Source organism: Plectropomus leopardus, chromosome 8, assembly GCF_008729295.1.
Source record: "Plectropomus leopardus isolate mb chromosome 8, YSFRI_Pleo_2.0, whole genome shotgun sequence".
Taxonomy (NCBI): domain Eukaryota; kingdom Metazoa; phylum Chordata; class Actinopteri; order Perciformes; family Serranidae; genus Plectropomus; species Plectropomus leopardus.
Genome location: NC_056470.1, coordinates 31,476,658 through 31,503,288, shown reverse-complemented (window position 1 = coordinate 31,503,288; position 26,631 = coordinate 31,476,658). Strand labels below are relative to the sequence as shown.

Genomic DNA, 26,631 nt, shown 5'->3' with positions numbered 1-26,631 from the left:
TCCGTAGATGTTTCTCATTTAATATCTGGCAGGTTTTTGTATTCATTTGCAACTTTGGAATGCCGACGACAAAAAAAGAAGAGACATCAAACAAGAGCTTTAAGTACAAAGTGTGATATTATTGTCCATGTGACAGAAAACACAAAAACTCCTTCACAGCGCCAACAAATATACGTACAGTAGGAGGTTGTAAGACGTGGTGGGGGCTTCAGTCCGGTGACAGGAAGGCAGCCTCTCGTCCTGCAGAGTCTGTGATCCTGGCTGCTCTGTCAGACAAAAAAACAAAAACTGTCCAGCTCAGACTCAGTTCTCTACATTCAAAGGCCGGCGCTGACTGGTTTGGAGTGAGACACCAGTGAGGAAGGGAAAAGAGCAATAAACTGATGCTGTGCAGAAAATGTCAGTGGCCCCCCATTTGACTGGGTCTCGCCAGTCCCTTGAAGACTCGCAGCTTTCCAGCACCAGTGAGATCAAAACTGTAGTCTGTAGTGACATAGGGCATCTCTCCCTCAAAGCCAGGCTGAAACAGAGTGAAAAGATCGTGATAAAAGTGCACTTTATGTGCAAAAGTGAGGAAAACACTGTAGTTTGAAGTGAATTTGTCTTAAAACAGAGCAGTGATCTGACCTGTGTTGTGAGGATGCAGGAAGGCAGTGATATCGCTCCCAAAAGGAGGCAGTTGACCTTACGAAGGATGGAGGGATCTACAGGCGTCAACAAAAAGTACAGACCTCGCGCCATGTCGATACCGCGAAGAACACCTGGAACACATTAACATGAAAATACACAACGTACTGAGTCAGTACATTTACATGCACAGTTAAGTCGAGCTCCGGTTTTAGCTCGATCAGGCCGTTTACTGGACTACTTCTCCTTGAATACAAGCACCGAGGCAGAATCATTTTATTGACGGAGGTATGTCCGACTCCACCACAGCAGGTGCAGTTATGCTCTTTCAGCTCGTTACAATAAACCTGTAATATTCATACAGTCTGTGATACAGACCGAATCACAACTGTTTATTTACAATAGCTTCAGGGTAGTCCACGATTTCACAGAGGAATTGTGGATTCAAAAATTCCAGATGATCCGCTCAATGTTTGAAGAGTTATGTGACGCAATAACAGCTCTTGTAGCGCTGCTGCATCATGAAGGAGCCAGCGCCTACCAACAAGCGCATAGCCACAGTGTCATGTGACCTAGAAAAGCCCAAAGTCTTTCCATTGCAGTTTTGTGAAATATGCCTTTCTCAAATCATGTGAAATACCACCTTATGCAAGCGTAAAAATTTTTTGCCATGAATGTGATTTCTTTTTGTTTCCATTGGCCGTATTTTATATTCGCAATTTCTATTTGTGCAATTTAAGGGTTAATGAAAACTCGCCTATTGTTACCTTAATCAAATGTGCAAGCTAAGTTTGTGGAAAAAAGTTACCACTTCACTTTATAATGAAAGATTATTTAATTTTAACAGAGGTTAGTTTTAAAAATCTTATTTTCACACATATAACAGAGGGGACTGTGGGACCTAAAAACGAGCGAGAAAAGCCCAAGTCAACATCAGCTGAGGGAACAAACAACATAAAACTTTGAGCACTGATACAAAACGTCAGACAGGATACGTACCGAAGCCCACACATGGGCAGATGGGAGCCTGCGACAAGAGAACCGGGCCTCCCCTGCTCGCCACTTTCTCTCCCAGGCAGCAGAGTCCCACCAGACTGGCATTGGCAGCATAAAACATGTGAGTGGGAACGACCTCGCAGTGGATCACACCTAAAGCCACCGCTGTGTGGGGCACCTACGGGCCGGACGGAGAATGATTCGGTACACATCAACACTATTTTTTATTTATTGATGTCTTCATTTCAAACATGTAAAAACGGTAGTTTAAAGCATATCAACCAAAGAGAGAGAGAGAAAAAAAGAGGACAGAATGAATTCCATCAATTTACACGTACGAAAGGGAGTAATTTTATCCTACCCTTTTACTGCATAATTACACTCCATCAAAAACTCCCCTATATAAATTCGAGGCTGGTCATATATATACCAACACACACATACACATACCTATATCTAAATATTTACAATTCTGACCATAAAATATACTACTTATTACGCACCTGTATAAACAAACACTGGTTTATCTTAAAAGAAAAAAATAATTATTACCAGTAGTATCTATAATATATACATGTATGTGTGTATATATACAACACTTAATTTCTTATTGTTTAATTTGCACACAAACAAAAATGTAAAAATGTGGATTTACGGGAAGTTACATGCTAGAAATATTTCTTTGGCCAGAGCGGTAACGAGGAAAATGTACAGCCGCTGGTGGGTGACTTTTTTAAAACTTTGAAAAGAGACTTGCCCAAACCCAAAAAAGCGATCTTTCCCTGCTTATGTCTCATGAATACCTCAGGAAACTTTCACTTGTGGCAGCAATTTTTTAAGGGGTAAATAATAAAAACTGGGACTTTCATTGAGAATGCAACAGGAGCATCATGACCGCCGTGTACCTGGTACGGCGTGAGGCTGTGTAGAGGTCTAATTGGTCCCGGGTCTGGAGCCTGCAGCTGACTCAGGTAGGCCAGCAGCGACAGCTCTCTGTGCTCGTTAGTGCGCTGATGTTTCCTGTCGAATAAAATGCACCCACAGAAAGTGATGAAATAGTTTGTTTTTTTGCGTGAGTGCTGACACAGGCTGACGCCGCTGTACTTACGCTGTTCCTTGGCGTCCCACTCCTGTAAACTCTGACTGTACAATAAGGTGAGCGTAACTTCGGGGAGGACTGTGGCTCTCCGTGAACTCGGCCAGAGCCGTCTGGGCAGGTGGGTGCGTCTGGAAGCCGTGTGCCGTCCTCAGAAACTCTGGAGTCAGGGCGGGACACTGGGTGATGCCGCCATGAGCGAGCTGGACGACGTGTGAGACAGGGAAGAAGCGGATCATGTCCACTAGCAGCTGAAATCCAAATCCTGTGGACAGCCCCAAAACAAGCGCATGGTAAGACACTTTTAACAGCGAGTAACTTAGAAGATCTTCATATTTTGTCACAGGGGAGGGCTTGAGCTGACCTTTGACCCAGCCCATGGTGTTGATAACGACAGGAGTCTCTCTGCTCTGAGACCGTCTACGCCACAAGGACTTAAGGCATTCCAGGTAGCGATCTAAGTCCGACTCGCATGATGAATGACCGTAGTAGATCATGTGCTCCGGTGTATACTGATGTGTGAAAGGAGGACCTAAAAATGAATAAATAAAACTCAACATAAAATCTACCAATCCCATCTTCAGGGACTCAAATCTACAAATCATGCAAAAAGTGATCCAAGATTTAATAAGATGTGCAAGAGGTGATGAGAGGTGACGAGGGGATACAAACTCACCCAGAAGAGGCTCTCTGACAGTCGACAGAGACAGACAACCAGCGGGAGTGAACTCTGTTTGACCGAGGTCACCCTCCAAATAATCAACACTAGTAGTGCTACAAACACACACACACACACACACACACACACACACACACACACACACACACACACACACAGAAACACACATTTAGTTTCATACCGTAAAACATCACACTGAGTGCTGGATGTCTCAGGACGAACTGTATGACCTCTTCAGGTCTGTCACAGGATAATAGTACAAGCAGTGACACACAATATGTAGCTCTATAAATACAAATCAAGCATATAAATATAAAACATCTCTTAAAAAACATGAGTATAAATGTCATGTATTTACAGATTATAACTTACTGATTCAGTAAGGTATTGATGAGGGTGCGGATAAATGTTGACTTGCCCACATTCTTGGTACCACAAACAAGGATGACTGCATAACCGTCCATGTCCCCTGAAGGAACAGACACGTGTCCAGCAATTAGCAAGAGCAGCATCAAATGTGAGTGTTTGTGCGGCCTTTATCAGACATGATATTCATAACATCGCTGTCTTCATTCATCTGTTAAAGTAACAGCTTTCTGTCATTCACAAATACTTTTAGAATCAGAAATACTTTATTGATCCTCGAGAGGAAATCGTGGTTCGTTAAAGTCGTTTTGATGCCAGCTTAGAGAATTACGGAAAGTAGAAATAAGCACCAACACAAGTATTTAAACATATAAAAAATATCAAATAGAAATGCAGTAATAGTGAACAATTAGCACTAGTATATAAATATTTAAAAATAAAAGTATGTATAATATGCTGAGTGTGTAAAGATATAAATGTAAAGAAATAGTGTTATAAATGATATTATGTGCTTAGTGTGTAAAATATAAAACTGTGCCTAATGCTACAACACCGTATATAAAACCAGTATGCAAGTTACATAAACATACATAAACGTGCGCATTACCACAATGAACGACAGAGATATAGATAAACAATTACAATAAGAATATACAGTATATACAATCTGTATTAATCTCAATCTGCACAGTAACTAGTAACTATAAAGCTTAGAATTCAATTTTGCTGCCTATTTATAAAGTATGGAGAGCATACAATGACAAAATGTTAAATTAGGGCTCTTATTTACCATTTTATTGCCTTCTGAGAAGTGTGTTACAATGACTTTATTCAAGCGAAAAGGCAAACGTCATCACTCCCTGTGCCTGACATGAGAACAGCATATTGTCACTGCGTTTGTGTAAGGAGGTGCACGTCGGAGAGCAGCTCACCTTTACAGGCACTGACCACCTGGTTCAGAGCATCTGTGTAGCTCCTTGACATTTTCAGACCCTCGATGTCTTTGACCAGGGGAATCATACCGAGACCATTGAGCGGAGTGTCGAGGACAGCTGACATGAGTTCACTCTGCAAGACAAAGCCGAGAGGAAGACCTTCTGTTACACACGTGCACGACTGACGTTCACAATGACCTAAACATGAACAGAAATTCTGCCAAAGTTCTCATCATCTACTGATTCTTTTTTAAATTCAATATTGATTAAATTCTTGAGATTAGGTGGATTTTGACAGTATCTTGAAGTGATAGTTCAGGATTTTTGAGGTAAGGCTGTATGAGGTACTCATCTATAGTCGTGTATTACATACAGTAACTGGCTTTTGGCGTGCCGAAACAGACGGGACTCGCCAAAGCTCAGCATTACACTGCTGTGGAGTGGGGTTGACATTAAAATGCATTTTAACCAATCTATTTTAAAAAAAGGCCTACCCAAAAATAATCATTAACAGTCTAAGCAGATTCTGCATTAATTTTTTTTTTTTTTTTTTTTAACCAATTATTTTTTATTTATTTTCACACAACTTGCAGGTCAAATTAACCAATAACTGCTGTTACTATGGCAAAGACGTCAATATCAATAATAACAAATGAAATATATATTTGACATTCCCTTAACAAATAAAATAAATTCATGCATCATATGATACAGCTCTACTATTAAGACAGAGACAGTAACAGATACAGAGAAGTAACAAAGAGTAAAATACACTTGCATCTTTTTATTGTTCCTAAACCCTAACCTGCCTCTTCCCCACAGGTCTTTCTCCAACTTCCATATCACATATATAAACTTTCTTGCAAGTGCTTTATAGAAATGATTAATCAATTACCTAAAATGAATACAAATTCATATCATATTTCTTAGTTTTTCCACTGCTTTGCCCCTCCGTCAGAGAGCCCTTTCCTTTTGCTGCTGCATTTTTTCATATGTAAAGCCTGGATCACACTGCAGTGTTGTCAAAATCCTAAAAACTATCACTAAATGTGAGTACCAGTTAACTCACCATCGGGGGGCTGAACAGTTCACTGAGATCTGTGAAGCTCGACAGAAACCGTGTCAGAGGCGTCTCCATGGGCTCCAGTAGGATGATGGACGAGTTTGACCTGATCCTTTTTAGTAACTTCTTCCATGATGCTGTAAAATGACAAAAAAAAACATAAAATAATACACTCTCAGGAGGAAAATATTTCCCTAAAACACATCAGAACCAAATAACTCATCTCAAATATTCAGAATACAAAATAATTGCACTTCTGTCTTATAACGTGGGTGAAATCTGGATGTTTTTACCTGAGGGCAGATACTTTCGGAGGATGGGTGCAGCCTCTGTTCTGTCGTCTCTGGTTTGACCGGAGCTTTCCAGTGCTGTAACGGTCAGCGGACAATGTGAGGCTGGGGAGAAGAGTGGATATGACTGCTGGCCTTCCTCGATGGTGAACCCCATCACTTCTACCCGTCCGTACAGACAGGTCAAATAGCACTTCCCACGGAAACACAGGGTCTGCAGGAGAGGAGTAAGAAATACAGATAAATGTATTTGATATTGCACCTTTCACAGAAATAAAAATCACAGTGTTTCACAAAATTCATGACTAACTTCGAGCCCCTGACTGCGTAGACTTTTTACTGGCGTTCTCTTATTTACATGGCTACACTTTCCTTTTACAAAAACTATTAAAAATTGTTTATACTCAGTGTTCATACGGAGTTTGTCAAAAGAGCCTTTGTGTATGCAGCTTCTGCAGAAAGACTTACTGCTGCACTGTTTGGTTCCTCGAGGCCGTTTCAAATTACTGTTGCAGATTTTTGTATGTCATCGTCTACATGCCAATGTCAGGGTGTATCTCAGCTGGTCTTTTAATTGCCTCTTTTTTTGGTTTATTATAGCATATAATTACTTTTTGGCCCTTCCTTGTGGTAACTTTTTTGTGTTCTTTTTGTGTTTTAAATTGTTTGTTTTGGAGTTGCATAAGTTGATTTTGTATTTTTGTCCCATGTTGTCTAACTTTTTTCTTGCTGCCTGTCTTGGCCAGGACACTCTTAAAAAGGAGATTTTTAATCTCAAGAGGTTTGTCTAGTTAAATAAAATAAACACATAAAAACAACAACAATACAATATGCAATCAATAAAAACAAATGCAATAAGACAATAAAAAACAAAAGAGAAGGCTACAAAGTTTGTTTTTAATAAGGCTACTGAAAACTCAAAAGGAAACACACCAAGCAGGGTTCCTACAGTTTAAGCCAAGAGAGATTTAAGACTTTTTAATGCCACTTGTAATAAAATTTAAGACAAATTTAATTTTATTTTCCAAATATTTATTGTTATATAAAACACAGTTCAGTGGGGATGTTAATGCAAGAGGCATTCAGTAAATTATTATTATTTTTAAGTTATCTATTATTTTGAGCTTTTCCAATACAATGTCAGATAAAGAATAATCATAAAAATCCCATCTCAAATGTCATTTTTAAGACTTTTTAAGACTTTAAGACTTTATTGCCAATTAAGTCCTTATTTTTAGCCTGAGGGATTTCATGCCTAAGTCTTTTTAGAGATCTGCTGGAACCCTGACCAAGGAGAGTAATATTATCAGTCACAGAAATGTACTCGATTGCAGATCTTTGCCAATTAATCGTGGAGCATACCTGATCCTTCTGCATGATGAGCACTGCGTGGTTTTTTCGACCATCTCTCCATGAGTGTGCAGAGAGAGATGATCGAAAAAACCACGCAGTGCTCATCATGCAGAAGGATCAGGTATGCTCCACGATTAATTGGCAAAGATCTGCAATCGAGTACATTTCAGTCCTGCGAGTCCTCTGACTCGTCCATTGTAAACCCTGAACTTCCATTAGCATGTGCGGGAGATTTCTTAAATCCAGACTGAGGGCTGCTTTTCTTGGCGTTAGAGACGTTTTTCGCCTTGTTCTTCAGTCTCTTTACGGTGGGCTTTTTCTTCACAGACGCCTGGTGCTCCTTCGCCATCCTGGCCATGACGGGACTAGAGTTGAGCTCCGAGGCACTGATGGGAGGCCTGCACCTTTTCCCCCTCACATCCTTCCACTTCTGAGATTTAGCGGAGCCCTTCACCTGTGAGGTTTTGTTCACCTTCATGATTCAGTGATCAGCTATTATTCATGCGGGTGCTGATGAAGAATGAAAGGGGGGAGCCTGCAAAGAGAGAGGAGAGAGAATTGGCATCTGAAAGGACACGACAACGTTTGCTCCAGGAACAAAGAATGTCAATAAATTCACCATTAAGTAATTAATTCAGTGATAACCACAGGTGGAAAGAGTAATCTGATTACCTAAGTATGTGGTAGATGAAGTACCTGAAAGCCATACTTGAGTAAATGTCCACATATCTTACAAGACAATGACTTTGGTAGAAGTTAGTTACCTATTAGAATATTACTTGAGTAAAAGTCTTTGGGTGTCTAATATTTACAGTACCTAAGTAATTTTATAATATTAAATGTACTTAAGTAAGAATTGGTACAAAAAGAAATGCTGTTAAAAAAAATAACTTAAAGGATTCTTTTGTCTATCCCTTCCTCCCTTTCTTCCCTATTTTGTAGCTGTTAATGAAAATGCTTCCAGGAAATGTAATGGAGTAAAAGCATACCTTTTATTTTTAGGTTTAAAATTATACATTTTATTTAGGAAATGTGGGTTAAAATTATACATTTTATTTAGGAAATGTACTGGGTTAAAAGTATACCTTTTATTTAGTAAATGTAGTGTGGTTAAAGTGAAAGTAGACAGAACTATAAAAACTCAAGCAACATACAGATACTCCCAAAAATACTTAAGTACTGCAACAAAATGTTATAGCTTTGTTACATAACTGTCATGTAACAAAGCAAAAATAGTTTGTTAAAGTAAAAAGTAAAGTAGTGTAATATACACATGTAGAAATACACTCTCCTACATGTATAACTATGTCCTGCAGTAAGAATTTTACAATAATAAAAGCATGAAGCATTTACATGTATCAAAACTAGTACTTAGCTTATTTTTTAAATACTGATGGTGTTTGAATTTAGTAATAATTATATATTATATATAATTATGATAATTTAGTCTTAACCAGTAATGATACAAGGGTTTGTTTAACTGTTATTTAATATAATTTAATCAGATTCTAATTTAAATATTTGTATGTATATTCTGGGTGTTTTCTGGCGTGAGGGGGCTACAACTTTCATTTCATCCTTATGAGTTCTTCTTTTACTGTTATTATACTTTGTATTATACTTCAATACTAGATGATACTTGTTTATTTTAAGTATATGTTTCAACATCCTTTAAATCTGTATTATTATGATGTCTTGCTTTGGAGTACTGAATTTCCTGTCTGCACAACAAATTCCCCTTTTGGTACAAATAAAGAAACCTTGAACCCCGAGTTGTTAAACGACAAATTAAACCTGTAAGTAACGTTAAATATGCTGCAGTACAAAAAACTACAATAAATACCTTGTGTTTTAGAGGTATATAGTGAGTAAAGTTAGCCGAAAATTGATGTAATCAAGTGGAAGTGCTTCAAATGTGAAGTTAGTTACCGCAAAGTAATTATAGCAGTTGAGTACATTTACCTAAACAGCTACTTTCCACCAGCTGAAACTGTTTTTATTTAAAAACACATATTAGCTTGTTAGCTAGCTTTATTTTGCAGCAAGACAACTAGGTAGCAGCTAAGCTAACGACGCTGTAACGTAAACACGCTAACCTTGTTATATATTTCTTATACGCTAGTTTCTCAACACTTGACGTTGAGAAATAAACAAAAAGAAACATAAAACACAGAGATGAACCAAATGTCAGACAACAATGAATTTTAAACTTGGCGTGAAGTTACCTGAGCTGACGCCACCTCTCACAGAAACTGACACCTATGCTAACTGCTAGCTCATGTTGCCGCGTTCAGGTGGATAAAACTTACCCCCCGCTGGTTAAATAACGACGCAGAGACGTAGAGACGACCTTCAATGTTTTCCCTAAATGATTAGCGTCTGTAATTTGTTAAAGACAAGCCGAGGAGGCGGCCAACTGCTCCCGCAGCGGTGCTAACAGGCTAGCTAACATGTGTGAGCCACAAACAAAACGCCGCGTCTAGATGGTCGACTATGAACGTACCCGGAGTTTTTATTATTTACGACGATTTTACAAAACAAAACTATTCCAACGTACTCAACGTATTAAGACGCCATTAAAATAAATAAAACAGCATCGTAGGAGATAATAATAATCAAATTGTTGCGCTATTACTGTCATTATTGCGCATGTTGATGTTTAATAATGGACAACAAACATTTTTCCCGGAGTCGGGTCGTGCTCCGACGTAACTTCCGCTTCCTTTTACAGTTTTTAGGGGCCTACAAGAAACGAAAACAAGGTGATTGTAGCTGCTTTGCTACGTTTTCGACCTTTTTACAGTTCACCTGAAGTCGCTGCAGCTTCTGATCAATGTAGGAGATAAATAATCATTTTTCATCGGTACCGCAGATGTGAGTTTGCTGCAGCTGTCGGATGCGTGCCATACTAAGGGAGCGTCTTAAAATATGTGCTAGGAGATAAACGTCGAGGTGCGCAGGTAGCTAGGGGTTTGCAGTAATTTTATTTTAAGCAGTTTTAACAGTAGAAATATGTGCCGTACAGTAAAAATATATTATTTTAAAAAACTAAGTTAAATAATTAACACATTTAATGTCGCTATCACCGGTACAATTGCAACTCAGATAGCTAAATTTTTTAGAAGTAGATGCAAAACAAATAAAGCTTCCCTAAATATCTAACAATTATTCAAAATGTTACTTTTTCTATATATGGTCTATATGTAACTGTATGTTAAGTATTTGGAGCATAGTAGCTGTGAAATTATCAGAATTATTAGCCAAGTATGTTATTTTATCATACATATGATCCTAATCCTTACCTGCATGTATTTTTTCAGGCATTTGCTATATTTAGGATTTTCACCCCCTTAATATTATATACTTGCACTCTTTCTTACTTTCAACTGCTGCACAACAGCTTCCTTCAGGATAAATCAAGTTATATTTTGACTTATCTTGTATTTGGAAATATAAGAAATGTGACTCTGGTTTTCAGTGGCTCTCATTGCACTTATTACAAATATAAAGGAGGATTAAAAGGTTGCAGCTATCGATAATTTTAATTAATGATTATTTCCATAAATGATTAATCTGACTATTTTTTTTTTAATTTACAGTCTTGGCCATAAAAGTCAGAATATGGTGAAACATACTGACCACAATTGCCTCTACTGCACTTTGGCGTCCTCAAATAGACATTTTTTTTACATCATTTTGTATTTGATTTGAAGGTGCGAATTGGAGCACTTTGAATTTCACATTAATTGGGAAAATAAGGGTTAGATTAATAGATGATACAAATAATCTTGCAACTCTTGACTGTTACTGAAAGCTTAAATAGCACAAATAGCACAACGGTGCATGGAAGTGCAAAAGGTTCTCAAATAAATATTGTATAAGTAATACATAACTTTATTTACAGTATTATGTCTCTGTCTCAGACTACAGTGAATCCAGAGGGATGCCTGCAGAGACAGCAGCCACGCTCAGCGTGTGCTGTCCTCCCTGAACCAGCAGAGGGCAGCAGGGAGGTTTTGTGATGCAGTGCTGAACGTGGGAGGCGGGATGGTCTACCTGGCCCATCGCAACATCCTCGCCTGCTTCAGTGAGCTGTTCCAGCAGTCCAACATGCCCTCTGCACAGTGCATGGAGCTCTGCCTGCAGGAGTGCTCCAACGACGGCCTGGAGCTGCTCCTGAACTTTATCTACACCGGAGAGCTGAAGTTAAATCACGGGAACCTGGACAAGGTGCAGCACGCAGCAGTCAGCCTGTGTGTACCTGAAGCACTCGCACTCTGTCAGCAGTTCAAGGAAGCCTCTGTGGATCCTGCACCTCTCAAGCGTAAAAGAGGCAGACCGAGAAAGTCCACATCAGACTCGAACGCTCCTTGTTCGGTCAAGGAAGAGAACTTGTCCGCAATCACAAAAGATGAGTCCGGCTTTGATACAACCAGTTCTAGTATGGCTGCCACCGCCACCACTACCACTCGGTCTGGTCGTGTAGTGAAGGGCCCGAGGCGACTGGTGACTGATGAGAGCCCCACCACAGATTTTGCGGCCCCTGAAAAGGACAGCTGGAAGGCTCCACTGATTCCAGCAGAGAAAGAAAGTGATGTTGTGGAGAACCAAAACCCAGATCAGCCAGCTGGTGAAACTGAGGTAGAACACATGAGCACACAGTGATTGGGCACAACATGATACTAAGTGCAAACAATGGCTTTAAATATTAATATGGTCATTTTCTTCTTTTGCAGACAACTAACTTGCAGACTGACGTAAATGACAATGGTGTTGGCCAGGTGACGGAGGAAGAAGAGGATGATGCGGGGGATTTTGAGGCCGTCACAGACACAGATGAGGATTACGTGCCTGTTGAAGAGCCCGGTTCCTTAACGCCGTCCACGTCACGGAAACGTAAAGCCCAGAGTAAAACGGAGAAAAACGAGAATGGTGAGACTGTGGAGGAAGACTCCAAGAAGGACTCTGTGCAGTGTCCCATCTGTGACAAAACCTTCAAGAGCAAGTACTACCTCAAAGTGCACAACCGGTAAGTGACGCCAGTATTTCTGCTTCAAATTACTGTTGAAAGAAAAGACACCAATGTGTCTTTGTCCTTAGGCGGCACACTGGGGAGCGTCCCTTTGGTTGCCTTAAATGTGGAAAGAGGTACTTCAGGAAGGAGAATCTTATATTACATGAAACCCGGGACTGCGCTAAAGTGCAGGTGAGTATCCTCCATTCTACACGAAATCTCTTTAATTTAAAGTTGATCCTCGTTCACTGACTCTTCAGAGTAGATAAAACGTAATCAGTATTTGCGCTGTGTTTAAATTCCAGACATACACCTGCATGACATGCTCCTCCACATTTAACGGAAAAGAAGAGCTGCGTTTGCACGTTGTCTCTCACACAGGAAATATGCCCCACAAGGTACAGCAGAATAAAACACAACAAACAATAAACACACTACTGTATCTACAATAGTTTGTAAAAAATACCCTCACTGACATGGTGTTATTTTTTTCAGTGTTCAACATGTCCTGAACAGTTCATGTACAAGAAGAACTTGACAATACACATGATGAAGGTCCACGGTTATCCCAAACCACATGCAGTGAGTTTTCTTGACTTTCAGTGTCAATACGCCTTCAGTAAATAATTATTTTATGGTTTGAATTTGTTGCAAAACTTAAGATTTCACACAATTGCCCTTATGTTATGTTTAGCCATTTTAAGCCAAAGTTTTGATTCTGTGAAACAACGTTTTACGTTTTAGTGCCCCCAGTGCCCCAAAACCTTCCTTACTCGGACGGAGCTTCGTGTGCACGAAGCGGCCAAACATCGAGGCGAAAAGCCGTTTGTGTGCGAGGAGTGTGGCCATCGAGCCTCTAGTCGAAATGGCCTGCAGATGCATATCAAAGCCATCCACAGGTAATGAAGGAACGTTATCATTATTATTAATCACAATAAAGTTATGGACGCACCAGTCCGATACTGATGTCGGGCAGATACTGACTTAAAAAGTCGGATCGGGTATCGGTGTCAATGCGTCCGATTTATTTTATTCTGATTCCACGAACTACGTCATACGTCAGTAACGTGCAGTTAAGACCACTTAGCTGAGGCAGCGAACAACATTTCCGCTGCTCACGCTTTGATATTTTCTGGTAAATTTATTCCATTTACTACATTTTTACATTGTGGTTTACAAAGTTAGGAAAGTAACGTTTTAGTCTAGCCTGATGGCGCCTTACACATAAAAGAATGATCCCACTCACGTCCACACAGTGAGGCATACAGCTTAGTAATTAAACACCAGTATCAGTTTGGAACGAGGCATCGTCTGATATCTAAACCCAGATATTAGTATGAAAAAGTCAGATCAGTGCATCAGGACCTAAAAACTCTCTAAATGATGCCTGAGTATCTGTAAATTTGGAGACTTTTCTACTGACTGTTGTGGACTTTTAATCTTTGATCTGCTTTATAGAAACGAGCGCCCTTTTGTCTGTAACCTGTGTGGCCATGCATTCTCCCAGAAGAACAACCTAAACATGCATCTGCGTATACACAGCGGTGAGAGGCCGTACCAGTGTCATCTCTGTGGCAAAACCTTCAGGACACAAGGTACTGGATACCTTCCAAAGCACAGCTCATGCAGGCAGTTATGATACTTTAAGCAAAAGTCTGCTCAATGATTCAAACATGCACGTTTTACATCCGGACATTATGCTTCCTGTTTACATCCCCCAAATAATTATGGGAATTGTAGTTCAACATAACAAGCATGACAAAATCAGACAGCACCACTCTTTGAAAACCTCTGAATTGGGTTAATGTATAAATTAATTACCATAATAGTAGAGTTCAAACACAGAAGTCATGTACACTTTTTTGTGTTCAAATGTAACTCATAATCAGTGTTTGTGACATGTCCTGTACATGAAGTCGAGACAAAAATTTCCACTGATGAGGTCATGATTCCACATCAAGGGGGCGTTCATATGGACATTTCTCGAGAACATGGTACACATGACCCCGTTTGAACATTTATAAAGGACAGCTTCGCTCAACTAACTTTGAAACAAGTTAGATTTTGTTTATTGTGTTAAGAATTGTCTTTTTTTTATTGACCAGCCAGTCTAGATAAACACCACCGGACACACACTGGTGAGCGTCCATTTAGCTGTGATGTTTGCGAGCAGCGCTTCACAGAGAAAGGCGCCCTCGTCCGCCACAAGGCCAGCAAGCACGAAGAGGGCCGTCCCCACTGTTGTCACATATGTGGCAAAACCTTCAAAGGTATTATACACAAAGCTGATCGCACAATGTGCCCCAATAAACATGAAGTTAGGGACTCACTCATGTGATTGCTTTTTTTTTCTGCAGCGAGGGAGCAACTTCGCGTTCACCTGCGTCGCCACAAAGGCATGAGGAAGTTTGAGTGTATCGACTGCGGCTACAAGTTCACTCGACAGGTAGGTCCACCGGTAGTCTTTGTGAAAATGCTGCCATAGCAGAGGATAGTTTCGATCTATCGACCTCTGGGTTATGGGCCCAGCACGCTTCCGCTGCGCCACTCTGCTACACACCTCAGATGGGACTCGAACCCACAATCCCTGGCTTAGGAGGCCAGTGCCTTATCCATTAGGCCACTGAGGCTGTGACACCTGCTCCAGCAGTGCTCAGTCATATTCACACTGTAATCCTTTTTAAATCACTTTTTCAGTGGACAGGGGCGGTGCCCTTTGTGTGCAGTGAAATGAGGGATTGTGCCCGAATGTGTTTAGCGGCTGTGTGATGTCGTTCACTGAATGCCCAAAGAATGAGTCCTAAAACCTGGAAACAAGTCAGCATTTTTGCACCCATGGTTCCCTTGTCTCTAAATGAGTTGTTTTTTATGGGTTTTTGGTAAGATGTCTGAAATAAGGTCTGTGGTTAACACAAGCTCAAGAGATTTTCACGTTTTTTCTACGAGATAAAATACCTATTCATGATAAATGATAAAATAATCATCCAGTGCTTCCACAATGCTTGTCAGTTGTGTCTAAACAGAGAGTGAGAGAGACAAGCGGACACACACAGAGAGACCGTGTGATTAGAGAGAACCAGAAGAGGAGCATTGTTGATGACCAGCACAGAAAAATGTGTTCCTGGTGTGAACGGCCAGGTGACTGCTGAAGGGTGGCTGTGCAACAATTAACATATTGGGACGCTTCTGCATCCAGTGTAAACCCAGGCCTATAGCCCAACATTAGTTTTTTTGATTGCATTTAGGCTTCAAAAATCCTGTAAATGATTCTCTTACAGAGCAAAACTTAAATCATAAACGTTTGTTTACCACAGAGCTTATTTTCTACAGTAATCCAATATCCAACGAAAAAATCCCAGAGGCTTCTTGATGAGGGAACCAGGGCAATGCTAATTTCCATGTCGGTCTACAGAAAATGGATCCCTGGAGCACACTATTGTGTCCAAAACTGCATACATGTTGCTCAACAAAACATCAAAAAAAGTGAAAAATAAAGTCAATCAATCGACTAATTCTGACCCTCACAGCTCTAAATGTTTCCTCTTCCAGGCACACCTGCGACGACATGTTCAGATCCACAAACGTACTGAGAACTACAATCCCCGGCAGCGAAAACTCAGGAACGTGATAGTGCAGGATGTGGACGAAAGTCTTGACGGTGAGCACGAAGCGACGAATGAAGTGGAAGACTCGCTGATCGCAGAGGAGGCAGATTACGTCCAAGAGACCGCTGACATCCAGGAACCCACAGATTCGGCGTCAGGCCTCACTTCTAGCTGCATAGTGAGGGTGGTGATCGAGTCGGGTGACGCGGTGATAGAGGAGGTGGTGTCAAACCAGAACCTGGGACACGTGGAGGCGGCGGAGAGTTTCTCTGTGCCAGAAGTCCTGCAGCAAACACAGCTGGTCACTGAGGCGTACGGGTCCACGATCGATATGAAGGGAATGGTTGAGAATATATCAGAGAGTAAGACCTGAGGACCGACAGACCGGAGACTGTGTGAAACCCGCTCAGAGTTTGAGTTATTGTGAAGACCACCTCCTCAATAAGAAGCACCTACATGTACTCTAAGGACATTTGGCCTCATGGATCAAAAGATGAAACTGCAACAATATCAGCCATTGCCGAGTTTCTAGACATGCAAGAAAAGAGCAGGATGTAATTCACGTGCTTTCAGTAGTTAAAGGAAATGAACTGCATGCGTGTGAAGCCACATGAGTGTCAAATATGTTTTTGGCTTGTTTTATTAAAACTGCTTTTGGCAATGTTCCTACTGCAGCTCGACTCTGAAAAAATCAGTAATGAAGCCACAAGCAGCGATTGCAGGTTTAAGCCCACTCTCAGCCAACAGAAGAAGTACCAAAAAATAAAGCTGCAAGTAAAAGTTATCTAGGCTTCACAAAGGTCTGCGCTAGCTTAAGAGACTTTCACGTCTTGTCCACTGACATAAAATATGTCAGTAAATACGCAACTCAAACACTTTAAAGCTTCTGTGTCTTAAAAAAAGACGGTTGCTAACAAGTGGATACATGAGACTGCAAAATGTCGTGAAGTCGAACTGCGCCGACCATGACTTTACAGCCTCGTACCCTTAGCAACGCAACCGTAGTTTGTGTTAGCCTAGCATGAGCTTTTTACTTCTGCCGATTGCATTTAAGCTTCAAAAATCCTAAAAGTGTTGTTAATTGTGAAGATTCTGTTGCTTAACAAAAGGTGGAAGCATCATTAACATTTGTCTACCATAGAGCTTATTTTCTGCCATAATCCAAAATCCAATGTAAAAATACCATCGGCCTATTGAAGAGGGAACCAGGGCAACGTTAGCTCACTAATATTTTGCTGCATTAGTTAGCTAGCATTTTGTCCACTTAAGCAAGCAATCGACCTTAGCTAACATTAGCCAGCTAAAACCGTGGTTAAAATATATTTCCTGTCTGTGTTTACTCTAGGATTGTTTCAGCACTTGGGGACTCATAATTTATTATATCAGGCACTGAATTTATTAATTTTTTTAGACCAAAATTTAGTTCCCTCCGCCTCACTCCTGACGTTTTGTTCAATTACAGAAAACATGTTTGTCTCACGAAATAGAAGAAGAATTAATCGTGCATAATATTTTTTTTTAAAAAATAAATAAATGAGAAAATATATATATTTGTCGCTTTTATTTTGTTATAGTAAAAAGTAAGACTTCTTAAAAACAACAGCGCACATATTTAGCAGCGGCAGGTCTACGAGCTCCGGTGGTCTTTAGTCTTGTGCACTTTGTGTCCTTTCTGTAATTAACAGCCTCTACTGAGCCGACAGCTCTGGTTCAGACCTGTTTCAGGGCCAAGCAGGGAGGACGCGATGTTGGACACTCTTCAGAGGACGTGAAACGCAGCTTTGTCTGAGGGTCTGTGCCAAAAAAATTGCACAAGACTTATGACTCTTTAATGTTGTACAGTATGACGCACAAACTGTATAATCTCTCTGTTCATTGTACAAGGATTATTTTTAGTGAAGGGTTAACTCACAGGAGCCCTGAGATGTTAAAATGTTTCTGGGTTGGTTTAAAAGAGAGAGGGGCGTCCGTGTTTTAGTCTGTGACACAGTAAAGTCCTGAACTGAATATCTTTCACGTTCCTTTAACATCCTTTCTCCTATCCTTTGTTGTGTACTTTGGTTTTGTTTTAACTATTTTATTTATTTTATTATTATTAGTAGTAGAAATTGTAGTAGTTTTTTTTTATTTTGTCTTTGTGATGTCCTTACTAATTAAATTCTTGATTGCTGATTATTGCACAGCTACTGTCTTCTATCACTATGTTTAGTATCGTTCTTTGCAAAATAAAATGTTAAAAAAACGAATAAATGATTAGAACTGTACCATAATAGGCATTTCTTTAAAAAAAAACCCCAAGATTTACCACTGCAATCTTATAATCAATGTAACAATATTATGCATTTTTTAAATATACAGCTCGAACACAAACCTCACATTCAAAAGAAATTCAAAGAAGTGTTTGAAAATGACAGGCCACAGACATATTGTTGATTTAACAAAACAGTTACCTCGATTTCTCCTTAATTCAGTTCCCTTTATGTCCCTACCTATTATAATTATAAAAAATAATGTATATGAATATGATTATATATTACTAGGGCCTAATTTATTAAAATATTTAATCGTGATTAATTGCATGATTGTCCATAGTTACCTCGTGATAAATTGCATTTTTTTTTTTGATCTAAATGTACCTTAAAGGGTTATTTTTCAACTTTTTTGTACTCTTATCAGTATGTCTATATCTTATCAATTGTCTATGTTATCAAAATAAAAACATACAAAAGTCTTTAAGATCTCTCAAATAACCAGAAAATTTATATTCATTAAAACAAATAAGCTGTATATGTCTCAGTTTAAATCTTTCTACAACTTAATGTTATTGGTGCTATTGTTTTATATTGTGTTTCCTTTGGGTTTTTTTTTTTCCTTTTATGTATTTAAAAATTGTTACTAAAATTATAATTTTAAGTGTTTTAAAATGAATACCTGTACAATGTACTGTTTAATTTGAAAAAATGTCTTTTTAAAATTATTTAAAAGTTCTTAATAATTTATTATTGCTTTTTTTAATTAATCATTTAATAATAATATCCATTTATTTCATTATGAATTACACTATCTTTTTGACTCTGAATCAAAGATAAAAAACAACAAAACAGACCTCTCAAAGAGTCAGAAAATGTAGATCTAGTTAAAACAAATAAGGTGTGTATACCCCCTTGTACAATTTAATGTTATCTGTATTATTGTCTTTGTTTTAGTGCTTTTTTAATGTATTTGAAATAGTTTCAGATACTATTAAAAATGATAATTTTTCAGTCAGTGTTTTAAAATAATAGTACATACACGTACAATGCTATACTGTATAATCTAAACAATGGTAAATAAAAACATTTTAATAATGTATTGTTTTTATTCTTAATGGATCATTTTTCAAAATAATAATTTATTTTTAGGCTTATTCCCGTGGTTTCTTTCAAATTTATCTACTTCCATTTCCGCCATCGCGCCCCCCCTCCGGGATGGTCCACTATGGTTTCACCCGGAGTTTTATTAATTACGACAAAGTTTGATTACACTTTCTTTAATGCACTCACGCGCACACGCAAAAATAACAAAACAAGCGCGCACAAACATTAATTTAATCACTTCTGCGGTTTCTGTCCTGCACGTTAAATAACGGACAACAAACATTTTTGGCAGCTCGATGACGTCACTTCCTCTTCCTTTTACAGTTTTCACTGGCCACAAGAAAAGAAAACAAGGTGCTTTAGCCGCTTTGCTCCGTTTTCGACGTGTTTACGGTCCGCCGGAGTCGGTTTGGCTCAATAATTTAGGAGATCGATAATCGTTTTTTCATCGATGCTGCAGAAGTGAGTCTCGCGCAGCTGTCGGGTGCGTACCGCGCTAAGGGAGCGTCCTAAAGTATGTGCTAGGAGATAACGTCGAGGCGCGCGGCAGCTAATGTTAGGGGTTTTAAATAATTCAGAGAAAGCTGTCTCGACCGCAGAGCTGTGATAAATACTACAAAATATATATATTTATTTTAAATGTTTACCGTATTAAATATAGTAGCTCGCACTGCCAGGAAATCTCTGTCAGGTAGCTTTTTTTTAAGAGGTGGATGAATAAAGCTGATGTTATTAAGCTCTCTTGAACACCCATTCAAATGTCTATATTACAGATGTGCTATGTTTTACCTCTTTATGAAGTATTTGCAGTCTCATAATTGTGGAGTAATCATAATCAGATATTTTGGCTAAGGGTGTTTGTTCTTTTTTATATTTTGGGATAGTGTATATTTTGGATTTCCACTATTAGTACTTAATGAGTTATATTTTTTTAATTTGCACTTTGTCCTACTTTGCACTGTAACAGCTGGGATAATTAAGGTCCTTGTCTTATCTGATGGTTGGACATTCAAGCAATGAGACTGATTTCTACTAACTTTAAATATTTTTACATGGAAACGTACAGGAGGATGTAGGGCTGCAACTAGAAATTATTTTCATTATCAAGTAGTTAATCTTGTTTTATCTGAGCAAAACCATAAGATATTCAGCTCTTTATTGAATATGACAAATTAAAAGTGCTAATCCTAATGTTTCAGAGGTGGTGGGTGATGGTTTCAGCCCGAAGAGAATCCAGATTAAACCACATGGACAGAAAGCCAAAAGACATGAGCAGACATAACAATATGTACGGATAAATAGATATACATGAACATCACAAAGTCCTTATATTAGAGTTAAAACAACAAGTAAATCATTATAAAAGGATCTGTACTTTGATAATTATTAATTTCTTTAGTCCTTTTTTTGAAATCAGGAATACTCTGATAATATTTTCTGCTTTTCTTTGACATTTTAATATAAACATCTTTGGGTTTTCAGCTGATGGTTGTAGAAACAAAGAAATTTGAAGGTGACATCTTGGGCTTTGGGAAATTATAATATTTCATTATTATATATTTTTTCCACATTTTTAAAATGATAAATTGGAGGAATAATCGACAGATTCACTGATGATTTAAAACAACTAATAGATAGTTGCAGCTCTAGTCTAGAAATTGTTGTTTTTTTTTCTGTTACTGTAAACTGCAAAGTCAATGTCAAAGGGTTCTTGAATGAATATTGTATTTGTAGTGTGAAGTGTCCACATATACTGTATAATGTCCCTGTGTCCTACAGCAGCAGACTACAGTGAATCCAGAGGGATGCCTGCAGCAGACAGCAGCCACGCTCAGCGTGTGCTGTCCTCCCTGAACCAGCAGAGGGCAGCAGGGAGGTTTTGTGATGCAGTGCTGAATGTGGGAGGCGGGATGGTCTACCTGGCCCATCGCAACATCCTCGCCTGCTTCAGTGAGCTGTTCCAGCAGTCCAACATGCCCTCTGCACAGTGCATGGAGTTCTGCCTGCAGGAGGGCCCTAACGACGGCCTGGAGCTGCTCCTGAACTTTATCTACACCGGAGAGCTGAAGTTAAATCACGGGAACCTGGACAAGGTGCAGCACGCCGCAGTGACCCTGTGTGTGCCAGAAGTGCTCGCACTCTGTCAGCAGTTCAAGGAAAACTATGTGGCTCCTGCAGCACCTGTGGCTCCCAAGCGTAAAAAAGGGCAACCCAAAAAGTACACGTCAGACACGGCCGTTCATTGTGAAGTCAAAGACGAGAATTTTCTGACAATCACAGAAGATGGGACCACCTTTGATACTACCACAGCCAATTTTAGCATGGCCGCCACCAACAGCCTCAGTCATGTAGTGAAGGGCCCGAGGCGACTGGCGACTGATGAGAACCGCACCACAGATTTTAGGGCCCCTGGAACGGACAGCTGGAAGGCTCCACTGATTCCCACAGAGAAAGAAAGTGATGTTGTGGAGAACCAAAACCCAGATCAGCCAGCTGGTGAAACTGAGGTAGAACACACGAGCACATAAAGCGTATCAGTGATTGCATTTGCAAATATTGATTTTAAATGTTTCTTTATCACATTTGTCTTGTGCTACTTGCAGATAACTGACGCACAGACTGACATAAACGACAACGGGGTCAGCCTGTTAATGGAGGCAGAAGAAGATGATGATGACGATGTAGATAATGATGATGATGATGATGATGATATAGAGGATTTTGAGGTGATCATTGAAGACTCAGATGAGGAGTACGTGCCCGATTACGAGCGCAGCTCCTTAACCCCTTCCACGTCAACGACATGCAGAAACCGAAGTAAACCCGAGAAAAACAAGAATGGTGAGGCTGTGAAAGTAGAGTGTCCCATCTGTCACAAAACTTTCAAGAGAAAATACTACCTCAAAGTCCACAACAGGTAAATGACGTCAGTATTTCTGCTTCAAGTTACTGTGGAAAAAAAAGCCAACAATGTGTGTTTTTCCGTAGGAGTCATACAGGAGAGCGTCCCTTTGGTTGCCTTAAATGTGGAAAGAGGTACTTCAGGAAGGAGAATCTCACGGTACATGAGCTCAGAGGCTGTGGTGAAGTACAGGTGAGTGTCTCTAAATCTGTCTTCAGTTTACAGTCAGATCCTAGAAAGTTAAACATCGGTATTTGTGCTGTGTTTAACCTCCAGACGTACACTTGTGGGATATGCTCCTTAACATTTGACGGAAGAGAAGAGCTGCGTTTGCACGCCGCCTCACACACTGAAAATATGCCCTTCGAGGTAATGCTGAATAAACGCAAAACAAACTTAGCATGCAACAAATTATACTGAATAAGACGTTCATTGACGTGTCATTTTTTTCAGTGTTCAACGTGTCCTGAACAGTTTATGCAGAAGGATAAACTGGCAGCTCACATGATGAAGGTCCACGGTTTTCCCAAACCACATGCAGTGAGTCTTACTGATGACGCACCAACAGCAAAATGTGATTTTATAGTTTTTAACTGATTGCAAAACTTTTAATTCTATTTAACAATATTTCAGTGCACCGAGTGCCCCAAAACGTTCTTAACCCCAGCAGAACTGCGTTTGCACAAAGCCAGCAAACATCAAGGTGAAAAGCCGTTCAAGTGCGAGGAGTGTGGCCACCGAGCGCCAAGTCGAAGTGGCCTGAGTATGCACCACAAAGCTGTTCACAGGTATCGGAGCGTGACTTTTTTTTTTGTCTAGTTTGATTTGTACAAGAGGGACCTTACAGCTCTAGAAAATCCGCCTTTTTAAGGTCCTGTGTGTAAGATTTAAGGGAATTCAGTGGTGAGGATTTCAAACTGCAACCAGTTAAAACTTCTCCGCGTTACAATTCAGGAGGTTTTTAAAGAGAGCTGAATAATTCACAGAGGTCTCTTCTTCTCCAGAACAAAAGGACCAGGTGATTAAAACCGACTGAAACACTGAATAAAGCACTTTGCATTACAAGTCAAAAAAAAGTCAAATTATGTTATGTAATTATGTCCAACTACACTTGGATTATTATAGAAACGTGGCAATCTCCGTAGACGAGGAGTCGCCCCTGATGTAGCTACAAACGGCAAAACACAACTATTCTTATTTTCAGGTGATTCTACACATTAAACATACTTATACTCCATTTCAGCCAAATATCCCCCTAAATGCTACACACTGAACCTTTAAACTCTGTGGGTACCTGTAAATTTGGAGCTCAGTTTTTAATAAAAACTGACAGTATTTATACATTTTTATATTTGTTACTTTTATTCTGCTTTACAGAAGTGAGCGCCCCTTTGTATGTAACTTATGTGGTTATGCAACCACCCTGAAGAACAACCTGAAGATGCACATGCGGATACACAGTGACGAGCGGCCGTACCAGTGTCACCTCTGCGGCAAAACCTTCAGGACACAAAGTAGGTTATGACCTCCTGCGCTGAGCACTCAGATACGGTCCCGTGTGCTTGTTTAAAGTATTCATCCGTTTCTTTTTGATCCAGCTGTACTGGATAGTCACCACCGGACACACACTGGTGAGCGTCCGTTTAGCTGTGACGTTTGTGAGCAGCGTTTCTCAGAGAAAAGCGCCCTCGTTCGCCACAAGGCCAGCAAGCACGAAGAGGGCCGACCTCACGACTGTCCCATATGTGAAAAAACCTTCAAATGTAAGATTTACCGAGCAGACTTTATAATGTGTCGAGAGTACGATGTAATGAGTTTATGACTCACTAATATGAGCTTTGGTTTTTATTCTCATCAGCGAGGGAGCAACTCCGTGATCACCTGCGTCGCCATGAAGGCATGAGGAAATATGCGTGTATGGACTGCGGCTACAAGTTCACGCGACAGGTAGGTTCACTGTTAAAGCTGCAAGCGAACACATCACATCTTTGTGGGAAGACTGGAAAAGCGTTTTCAGGCCTTGAAAAGTCATTATTAGGTATCAGCAAACAAAAATATGTCTATATATATCGATAGATAGATATGTAAATATATAACCTTTTTTCAGCACTTTAAGATAATTTTTTTTTATGTTTTTGTTTTTCACTTTTCTATTTTTTTGTTTATTTTCAAGGCTTTTAAAAAAATAATTAAACTTAATTCTGGCTAATTTTTTTGGCCATTTCTTGTTATGTTTCTCCCTCTTCTCTGTTTTACAAGATAAAGATAAAAAAAAAGATTCTACTCCTGGACTTGTAAGGGCCCTTTACAAAAATAAACAAATTGTTGGCAGACCCACATTTTGTAATTAAATCTTTTTGCAATAAGAAATACCAAAAAAAAATCTATTTTATAATAAAAATCCAACACCTCAGGTTGTGTTTGCTGCCCTACATTATACCTTAACAATAAAATAATTTTATTTAAAACACAAAGTTTGTCGCACTCACCAGGGAAGCGTGTGCACAGGAGGGATCCTGAATCAGCAGTGAGGCTGACGCACCTGAGCTCCATCAGCCTCGTTACAGTTCAGGTGCCGTCGACCACACTGGCCACGCCGTGTGTGCGTCCTGCTGCCCTGCTGCTGCTCGCCGTTAGCCAGCTGTCTGTAACATATCTATGCAATCTAGATCTGCAGTTCGCTATTAACACATCTAAAATGTTACATACAGTACTCCTAATGTCATTATTTTTGTAACCTCTTCAATTTGTCTTTTTTACTTTAATAGAAGATCAACATCAATTAAAAATGTTCATATGTCTTGATTTTTTTTTCACTTATAACAGTCTGAAACACAGAAATATTACTTTTCTGTTCAGAAAAGACAAAAGCAACAAGTTATCATATCTGAGAAGCTGAAACTAGGGAGTGTTTGAACCTTTTTTTTTTAACTATAAAAAAAAAGCAGGTGATTAATTTTTGGTCAGTTGACTAATTTCGACCCTCGCATCTCTTCATGCTTCCTCCTCCAGGCACACCTGAGAAGACACATTCAGATCCACAAACGCACCGAGAACTACAGCCCCCGGCAGAGAAAACTAAGGAACGTCATAATCAACGATGTGGACGGAGGTGTGGACGGTGAGAACGAAGCGGGAAATGAAATGGAAAGCTCGCTGATCTCAGAGGGGACAGACTACTTCCCAGAGAGCTCCGACGTCCAGGAATCCACAAACCCCGACTCAGAGTCAGGCATCACTTCTAGCGGCATAGTGAGAGTGCTGATCGACTCTGGCGACACGGTGATGGAGGAGGTGGTGTCAACCCCGAACCTGGGACACATCGAGGCGGAGGAGAGCTCCTCTGTACCCGGAGTCTCGCAGCAAACACAGTCCAGCACAGAGGCGTGCGAGTCCGCGATGGAGATGAAGGACGTTGTTGAGAATATATCAGACTGTGTGCAGCCCACTCAAAGCTGAAGTTACTGTAAGACCACTTCCTAAAGAAGAAGGACATTCGGCCGCACCGATCCAAAGATGAAACTGCAACAAAGTCAGTGACTGATGAGTGCAAGAGAGGAGCAAGAGCAAGTACTTCACGTCTTTAGTAGCTGACACAGTAAATGTACTGCATGCTTGTGAATTTTTTTTTTATGATGCCTTCTTTTATTAACGTGCCTACTGCAGCTAGAATCTGGAAAATCACCAATAAATGATTCTCACTGATGTTCAATTGTGTTACTGAAGGTGCTAAAGGGAAGTTTTGGGGCGGGTAGTTTTACTGTCATACTTTGATTCATTTGGTCCAATTTCATTTCAGCATTTCTAAAGTCTAAAAAAGGTAATACGATAACGTAATTTTATCTTCATTCAAATACGGGAACCCATCGGACGGTCTGCATGCTTTACGGGCCCAAATACGTGGAGAATCATAGGAATGGATGAAGTCCCTCCTCCAGCGCTGTTTCTGGGTCTCTTTAGTGCAGCAAAGCTCCTGCAAAGACAGCGAAGCAGACTACACAAACACGGATGTTATTTAACAGCTTTCAAAACATTTTTGCAGAAGGAAACGTATTCATTTGTAAGATCTCAAAAATACACATTATACGTCTTGTTGAGAGTCACTGAACATGTATGTTTTGTTTGTTGACTAAATTCCACAGGGCACATCTATTATTTAAAGGTCCTGGGTGTATGATTTAGGGGGACATATTGGCAGTAAACAAATAATATAATAAGTATGTTTTTTTAGTGTTTAATTGCCTAAAAATAAGAATTGTCATGTTTTTGTTACCATAGAATACACTGTACCTTTAAAGACCAAATTAATTTGGGCAATCTGATTAACAATATCCTCAGTTAATAAGGTT

The 26,631-nt window shown here is 39.7% G+C and overlaps 3 protein-coding genes and 1 non-coding gene across 8 annotated transcripts; 2 read left to right on the top strand and 2 right to left on the bottom strand.

The window, feature by feature from the left end:
- nol9 (nucleolar protein 9) lies at nt 1–9,890 on the bottom strand. Its single transcript, XM_042491848.1, is given in 14 exon segments — nt 1–520; nt 628–761; nt 1,627–1,801; nt 2,529–2,643; nt 2,732–2,984; nt 3,084–3,251; nt 3,396–3,493; nt 3,771–3,867; nt 4,697–4,832; nt 5,769–5,899; nt 6,056–6,266; nt 7,415–7,487; nt 7,489–7,940; nt 9,715–9,890. Coding segments are annotated over 13 exon segments (2,106 nt in total). The 5' UTR covers nt 7,884–7,940; nt 9,715–9,890; the 3' UTR covers nt 1–400.
- An 8-nt stretch (nt 9,891–9,898) lies between these two features.
- Nucleotides 9,899–17,933, top strand: LOC121946498 (telomere zinc finger-associated protein-like). Its single transcript, XM_042491082.1, is given in 12 exon segments — nt 9,899–9,904; nt 11,310–11,355; nt 11,358–12,046; nt 12,142–12,434; nt 12,506–12,611; nt 12,725–12,817; nt 12,915–13,001; nt 13,164–13,318; nt 13,878–14,014; nt 14,525–14,689; nt 14,777–14,865; nt 15,969–17,933. Coding segments are annotated over 12 exon segments (2,295 nt in total). The 3' UTR covers nt 16,398–17,933.
- Nucleotides 14,977–15,049, bottom strand: trnar-ccu. Its single transcript has one exon. It is a non-coding gene; the product is annotated as a tRNA-Arg (tRNA).
- A 1,763-nt stretch (nt 17,934–19,696) lies between the features above and the next one.
- On the top strand, nt 19,697–25,987 carry LOC121946906 (telomere zinc finger-associated protein-like). Of its 5 annotated transcripts, none has more exons than XM_042491731.1 (11): nt 19,697–19,734; nt 21,160–21,887; nt 21,984–22,297; nt 22,369–22,474; nt 22,559–22,651; nt 22,736–22,822; nt 22,916–23,070; nt 23,660–23,796; nt 23,881–24,045; nt 24,141–24,229; nt 25,295–25,987. In XM_042491731.1, the coding sequence occupies exons 2-11, from the start codon at nt 21,186–21,188 to the stop codon at nt 25,739–25,741; spliced, it is 2,295 nt and encodes a 764-aa protein (XP_042347665.1). In that variant the 5' UTR covers nt 19,697–19,734; nt 21,160–21,185; the 3' UTR covers nt 25,742–25,987. The 5 variants fall into 5 exon arrangements, with proteins under 5 accessions (XP_042347665.1, XP_042347664.1, XP_042347661.1 ...); XM_042491730.1 differs by having other exon boundaries at nt 19,720–19,842; nt 21,163–21,887; XM_042491727.1 differs by having other exon boundaries at nt 19,720–19,842.
- Nucleotides 25,988–26,631: the final 644 nt, after the last annotated feature.

Bases quoted from the DNA above. Each gene is read 5' to 3' on its own strand.
- LOC121946906 (XM_042491731.1), top strand. From the start codon at position 21,186: ATGCCTGCAGCAGACAGCAGCCACGCTCAGCGTGTGCTGTCCTCCCTG. The intron at 21,888-21,983 runs GTAGAACACACG...TGCTACTTGCAG, and splicing joins AGCCAGCTGGTGAAACTGAG to ATAACTGACGCACAGACTGA. The intron at 23,797-23,880 runs GTAGGTTATGAC...TTTTTGATCCAG, and splicing joins CAAAACCTTCAGGACACAAA to CTGTACTGGATAGTCACCAC.